A 7,725-nucleotide genomic window follows, 5' to 3' on the forward strand; every position below is an offset into this window, starting at 1 on the left:
AAAAAAAAAAAGATCTGTGACCTTCAGCTTTTGTAATGGGAGCCAGTAGTGGGAAGCAGGTGTTAGGAATTCCCCTCTTGCCAAGACTACACACAGCGGAAAGTATGAAATTGGATAGGCCCAAAAACAACAACTGTTGTGTTTTTAGGCAATAAAGTGAGAGCTTCAGTCTGAAGCAGTCACTTAACAATTTTCATGAGGAAGTGGAAGGTGGGTGGTGAGGTCCTTAAAGGTTTTGGCTGCTATGGCCATCTTTGCAGGAAATGCAAAGCTAAAGCCACATCAAGTGTCAAAACTAGTCAAGTAATAGTTATATCCTTTTGTGGGAAGCACGAAGCCCACAGAATCCACCTGCCACCAAGTTGAAAATGAATTTCTTCTAGGGAATTTTTCTTTTCTTTAAAATTGTTTAAAATCTTGAATCTCAGGGACCCAGGATTAAATTGATTTGCTCAGTCATGGTGGCAGAGAGACTCTAGGATGACCTCCAAAGATTCCCACCTCCTAATGTCTGTTCATTTGTGTGATCTCCTCTCTATGAGTGCAGGTAGAACCTATGACTTTCTTCTAACCAACAGAACATGGCAAAGCTGATGGTTTGTTAATGCTTTGATTAAGTTACATTATATGGCAAAGATAATGGGCTATCACTTATAACATTATGTTATATATGACTCCACCTTAGAAAACTGGAGTTAAAGAGACTCTCCCTTGATGGATGAAGAAGGCAGCACCTGTAGTGCAGCTAATGAGACTCTGAAGCAAAGAACCCAGGTAAGCTGTGCCCAGACTCTTAACGCACAAAAACTGTGAAACAATAAACATGTGTGTTGTTTTAAGCCACTAAATTTATGGTACTTTGTCATGCAGCAATAGAATATTATACAATGTTTGTATAATATAATCATATTCCTTAATGGTCTCACCATCATTCTAGACATGGTACCACATGGGAATAATAACAGCCCCTCCCTCATAAGGCTGTTATCAGAATACTTTTAAATTTTTAAAGGGCTTAGAACAATTTGTGGTACATATATGAGTGTTTTTAGGTTGCTTCTTGTTAAAGGGGCGTGGTCCCATCTTCATCCCCATACCATTTGCAGATCTGACAGGTTTCTGGACCATTTCTTACCCTATTTGGCATATCATGAAACATCTTGTATAGTGGTCTGGAGGACAATGACATTTAATTTAGCTGTTCCGGCAAGACCCTTTTAATTATTTTTTTCATTTTTTTATTGTGGTAAAATACACACAGTACAAAATTTACCATTTTAAAGTATTCAATTCAGTGGTGTTAGGAACAATTATCACCACTATCTAGTTGTAGAACATGTTTATCACCCCAAATGGAAACCTCATGCCCACTTATCAGTCACTCTCCATTCCTCACTTCCTCTCAGCTGATGAAACCACAAATACGCTTTCTGTCTCTATGAGTTTGCTTTTTCTGGATGGAATCATACAATATGTGGCCTTTCATGTCTGGCCTCTTTCACTTAGGGTAATGTTTTCAGGGTTCAACCATGTTGTAGCATTTATCAGTACATTCTCTTTTATGGCTGAATAATATTGCATTGTATGTATATACAACATTTTGTTTAATCCATTCATGAGTTCGTGGACATTTGGGATGTTTCTACCTTTTGGCTTTTGTGACTAGTGCTGCTATGAATATTCATGTACAAGGTTTTGCTTGAACACCTGTTTTCAATTATTTTGGGTGTGTACCTAGGAATGGAATTCCTGGGTCATATGGTAATTGTATGTTTAACTTTTTAAGGAACCCAGACTATTTTCTACAGTGCCTGCACTATTTAACATTCCCACCAGCAACATATGAGGGTTCCAATTTCTCCTCATCCTTGCCAACAATTGTTACTTTCTGTTTTGTTTGTTTTAACTCACTCCTAGTGAGTATGAAGTAATATTTCATTGTGGTTAGGATTTGCATTTTCCTAATGACTAATGATGTTGAGAATCTTTTCATGCACTCATTGACCATTTGTATATCTTCTTTGGAGAAATGTCTATTCAAATATTTTGCGTGCTCCCTTTTTGTTTTTGAGATAGCATCTTACGCTGTCACCCAGGCTAGAGTGCAGTGGCACAATCACACCTCACTGTAACCTCAAACTCCTGGGCTCAAGTCATCCTCCCACCTCGGCCTCCCAAAGCACTGGGATTACAGGCACAAGCCACCATGCCCAGTCATTTGTCCATTTTTAATTATCTTTTTGTTTTTGTTTTTGTTTTGAGACAGAGTCTCACTGTGTTGCCTGGGCTAGAGTGCCGTGGCGTCATCCTAGCTCACAGCAACCTCAAACTCCTGGGCTCAAGCGATCCTCCTGCCTCAACCTCCCGAGTAGCTGGGACTACAGGCATGCACCACCATGCCCGGCTAATTTTTTCTATATATTTTTAGTTGTCCAATTAATTTCTTTCTATTTTTAGTAGAGACAGGGTCTCGCTCTTGCTCAGGCTAGTTTCGAACTCCTGAGCTCAAACAATCCGCCCGCCTCGGCCTCCCAGAGAGCTAGGATTACAGGCGTGAGCCACCGCGCCCAGCCTATCTTTTTGTTTTTGAGCTTCAGGAGTTTATTGTATATTTTGGATACTAGTCCTTTATCAGATAAATGATTTGAAAATATTTTCTCCCATTTTGTGGACTGTCTTTTCACTCTCTTGATGGTGTCCTTTGATGCTCAAAATTTTTAATTTTGATGAAATCTAATTTATCAATTTTTTCTTTAGTTGCTTGTGCTTTTGGTGTTATATCTAAGAAACCATTGCCATATCCAAGGTCCTTAAGATTTATCCCTACATTTTCTTCATAGAGTTTTATAGTTTTAGTTCTTATTTTGGTTCTCATGTTTGTCTTTGATCCACCTTGAGTTAATTTTTGTATATGGTGTGAGATAATGGTCCAATTTTTTTTTTCCATGTAGATATCCAGTTCTCCCAGCAACGTTAGTTGAAAAGACTGTTCTTTCCCCCATTAAATGATCTTGGCACCTTTGTTTTTTGTTTGTTTCTTTTTTGTTTTGTTTTATTTTTTTTCGAGACAGAGTTTCACTCTGTCACCCGGGCTGGAGTGCCGTGGCATCAGCCTAGCTCACAGCAACCTCAAACTCCTGGGCTTAAGCAATCCTTCTGCCTCAGCCTCTCAAGTAGCTGGGACTACATGCACATGCCACCATACCCGGCTAATTTTTTGTTTCTATTTTTAGTTGCCCAGCTAATTTTTTCTATTTTTAGTAGAAAATAGGTCTCGCTCTTGCTCAGGCTGGTCTTGAACTCCTGACCTCAAGCAATCCTCCTGCCTCGGCCTCCCAGGGTGCTAGGATTACAGGTGTGTGTCACTGTGCCTGGCCTTTGGCACTTTTGTTGAAAATCAATTCACCATAGATGTATGATTTTATTTCTAAACTCTTTATTAATCTAGATGTCTATCCTTATGCCAGTACCACACTGTTTTGATTACCATAACTTTGTAGTAAGTTTTGCCATCAGGAAGTGTGACACTTCTTTTTCAAGGTTGTCACACTTCCTGATGGCAAAACTTACAATTCAGAAGACCCCTTTTATTTTTAACATCCACGACCTATATCACTCTCTGTAGCCTAGAGTTAGTTTGGGCTTCTAATAAGAAGAATACCACTCCCTTGGTCTTAGAACAGATTAAGACATATAATCCCACTGTTTCTAGTGCTGTTGAGTATTTATAAGTTGGAGTTGAGAGTGACAACATCCTGTTAATTTCTCTGAGCACAAAAGTCTACAGTTACCTGAAAATACTATAGAAATGTTTTGAAGATTATTTCCTCCAGAGGGCCTTAAAAATTGAAACATGGGGCCAGGTGCAGTGGCTCATGCCTATAATCTTAGCACTTTGGGATGCCAGGCCAGGAGGATTGCTTGAGGCCAGGAATTTAAGATAAGCCTGGGCAACATAACAAGACCTCGCTTCTACAAAAACTTTTTAAAAATTAGTCAGGTGTGGCTGGGCGCAGTGGCTCACGCCTGTAATCCTAGCACTCTGGGAGGCCAAGGCAGGCGGATTGTTTGAGCTCAGGAGTTTGAGACCAGCCTGACCAAGAGTGAGACCCTGTCTCTACTAAAAATAGAAATTAGTTGGACAACTAAAAATATATAGAAAAAAATTAGCCAGGCATGGTGGCGCATGCCTGTAGTCCCAGCTACTCAAGAAGCTGAGGCAGGAGGATCGCTTGAGCCCAGGAGTTTGAGGTTGCTGTGTGCTAAGCTGACACCATGGCACTCTAGCCCTGGCAACAGAGCGAGACTCTGTCTCAAAAAAAAAAAAAAAATTAGTCCGGTGTGGTGGTGCGCACCTGTAGTCCTAGCTACTCAGAAGACTGAGGCAGGAGAATTGCTTGAGCTCAAGAATTTGAGGTTGCAATGAACTATCATCACACTGCTGTACTAGAGCTCAGGTGACAGAGTAAGACCCTATCTCAAAAAAAAAAAGAAAAGAAGAAAGAAAGAAAGAAAAGAATAGAAAAGAGAAAATAAAATAAAAGAAAAAAGAAAAGAAAAGAAAAAGAAAATGGGATTACAATCATTTTGTTGCTGGTGTAAACAGGATCAGTGGTTTAGAATTCATTTGCTTGAGGACATGGGAGATGTAATGTGAATTCAACCCAAAGAGCATGGAAAAGCTGCTTTGTCTTGACATAACATTCTCATCTAGCAAAGTGAGCTGTGGGAACTCTAATCTGTTATATATATAGATAGTTAGGCTTATATTTTTCTACTTATTTCCATTAAAAAAGAGTTATAATTGATTGCCATGTCAAAGATCAGACCATAATTCATGACAAATAATGCAGTGGCATTCTTATTAAATTTGGTTTTCAACATTTTTTTAATAAAACAATGCTTTTACATAATTATAGATTCACATGAGAAGTATGAGAAATAGGCCGGGCAAGGTGGCTCACGCCTGTAATCCTAGCACTCTAGGAGTCCGAAATGGGAGGATTGCTTGAGCTCAGGAGTTCGAGACCAGCCTGAGCAAGAGCTCTCTACTAAAAAATAGAAAGGAATTAGCCAGATAACTAAAAATATATAGAAAAAATTAGCCAGGAATGGTGGCGCATGCCCGTAGTCCCAGCTACTCGGGAGGCTGAGGCAAGAGGATCGCTTGAGCCCAGGAGTTTGAGGTTGCTGTGAGCTAGGCTGACGCCACAGCACTCTAGCCTGGGCAACAGAGCGAGACCCTGTCTCGAAAAAAGAAAAAAAAAAAGTGAAATGTCAGAGATATCAATTCATACCTAATAACCTTTACTAGATCAAATTGAACAGTATATAACCTTTGGAGACTGGCTTTTTTCACTCAGCTTAATTCCCTCGAGATTCATCCAAGTTGTTGCATGTTCATCGCTTTTTATTGCTGAGTAGTATTCCATGGTATCAATGTCCCACAGTTAGTTTAACCATTGACCTGTTGAAAAACATCTGGACTGATTCTAGTTTTTGGTTATTATAAATAAAGTTTCTATGAACATTCTTGTACAGGTTTTTGTGTGAGCATAAGTATTCATTTTGCTGGGATTAATACCCAGAAGTACAATTGCTGAGTTGCATGGTAGTTGCATATTCAGTTTTTAAGAAACTGACAAACTCTTTTCCAAAGTGGCTATACCATTTTACATTCTCACCAGCAATTTATTAATATGAGTTATCCAGCTTCTCTGCATCCCCATCAGCATTTGGTGTTGTCATTATTGTTATTTTATTTATTTGTTTATTTTTTTAGAGATGGGTCTCACTCTGTCACCCATGCTGGAGTGCGCTGTTATGATCATAGCTCACTGCAACCTTAAACACCTGGGGTCAAGCAATCCTCCGCCTCAGCCTCCCAAGTAGCTGGGACTACAGGCACGTGCCACCACACCTGGCTAATTTTTTTTTTTTTGTAGAGATGGATCTCCCTGTGTTGCCTAGGCTGATCTTGAACATCTGGCCTCAAGTGATCCACCCACCTCAGCTTCCAAAAGTGCTGGGATCACAGACATGAGCCACCACATCTGGCCACTATTGTTATTTTAGACATTCTGATAGGTGTGTAGTGACATTTAATTGTGGTTTTAATTTGCATTTCCCTAGTGACAAATGATGTTGAGCACCTTTTTGTGTGCTTCTTTGAGATATATATATATATATCTCCAAAATGTGTTTATTGGGATGGTTTCCCATTCATTCAAGCAGGGTACTTTTAGTGCTGCTTCCTTCTAAAGGCACACCCTTCTGTATGGCTTGCTTTTCCTCCTGTAGGTTGGCAGAGGACAGTAGAGCGACCAACACACAGAACTACTGTTTGTGCATGGCTAAACACCATGGTGATTTTATAGCATCCTGGGCATTTCACATCCTTGAAGTAGGAATTGGGGCTCTGCACCAGGCACTTCTTCTTGTGTTTTCTCTTCTCCAATTCTGGAGAGGGATGAAGGAGATCCTTTGTGAGAGGCATGTGCTTATGGGAAGGCCATCACCACCAGAAAGGCTATATCTTAAGTGAAATGTCTGCTCACGTCTTTTGTTTATTTTCTAATTTAATTGTTTGGGTTTTTTACTGTTGATTTTTGAGAGCTATTGATCATATTCTAGATACCAGTCCTTTGTTGGATATGTGAATGGTAAATATTTCCTTCCAGTCTGTAGCTTTTCATCTTCTAATAGGGACTTTGATAGAGCAAAAGTTTTTAATTTTGATGATTCCAATTTATCAATTTTTCCTTATATGGATTGTGCTTTTGGTATCAAGTCTACAAATTTTGCCTAGCTCTAGATCGCAAAGATTTCCCCCTACTTTTTCCTAAAAGTGTTATAGTTTTATGTTTCACATTTAAATCTATGTGATTTAATATTCATTCTCAGTTAAATTTACATATAAGGTGTGAAGTTTATGTCAAGACTTATATTTTTGTCTATGGATTTCCAATTGCTCCAGCACCATTTGTTGAAAGACCATTCTTCCTTCATTAAATTGCTTTTGCTCCTTTGTTAAAAATAAGTTGGACATATTTGTGTGGGTCTATTTCTGGGTTCTCTATTCTGTTCCATTAATCCATGTGCCCAACCTTCCACCAATATCACAGTCTTGATTACTGTAGCTATATAATAAGTCTTGAAATCGAGTAGACTAATTCCTTCCACATTATTCTTCCTTTTCCAGATTCAATAGCTATTGTATGGTGTGTGCCTTTTCATATCCATTTTGGAATAAGCTTGTCTATGTCTATGAAAACACTGCTGGGAGTTTGATAGGAACTGCATTAGTTCTACAGATTAATTAAGGGAGAATTTGCATCTTTATTATGTTGTTTCAATCCATGGAGATAGTAAAGATGTCCCTCCTTTTATTTAGGTCTTCTTTGATTTCTTTCATCAGCATTTTATAATTTCCAGCATGCAAATTCTGCATGCATTTTATTAAGTTTATACCTAAGTACTTCATTTGCTTTGGAATGACTCAAAGTGGTATGTTTAATATGGGTTTTTGCGTGTTTATTGTTAGCACAAACTTGATTGGGTTTTTTTGTGTGTTGAACAACAAACTATCTAGGAAAAAAACTCTGATTTGTAGCATTTGCTGATTTCCCCAATGTAAATATTCCCATTATGACCAATTTCAAGCCACTAACATGATGTCAATTGGCTTGTAAAATTCCTGACAATTTTCTTTCTTGGGAAGTGGTA

General features: G+C 38.8%; 1 protein-coding gene across 1 annotated transcript; it reads right to left on the bottom strand.

The window, feature by feature from the left end:
• Positions 1-6,190: 6,190 nt before the first annotated feature.
• LOC105826064 (40S ribosomal protein S27-like) lies at positions 6,191-6,511 on the bottom strand. Its single transcript, XM_012663978.1, has one exon. It carries the CDS (start codon positions 6,494-6,496, stop codon positions 6,242-6,244), a length of 255 nt encoding a protein of 84 aa, XP_012519432.1. The 5' UTR covers positions 6,497-6,511; the 3' UTR covers positions 6,191-6,241.
• Positions 6,512-7,725: the final 1,214 nt, after the last annotated feature.

Source organism: Propithecus coquereli, unplaced genomic scaffold (genome assembly GCF_000956105.1).
Source record: "Propithecus coquereli isolate 6110/MARCELLA unplaced genomic scaffold, Pcoq_1.0 Scaffold849, whole genome shotgun sequence".
NCBI classification, from domain to species: Eukaryota; Metazoa; Chordata; class Mammalia; order Primates; family Indriidae; genus Propithecus; species Propithecus coquereli.

Bases quoted from the DNA above. Each gene is read 5' to 3' on its own strand.
- LOC105826064 (XM_012663978.1), bottom strand. From the start codon at position 6,496: ATGCCTCTCACAAAGGATCTCCTTCATCCCTCTCCAGAATTGGAGAAG.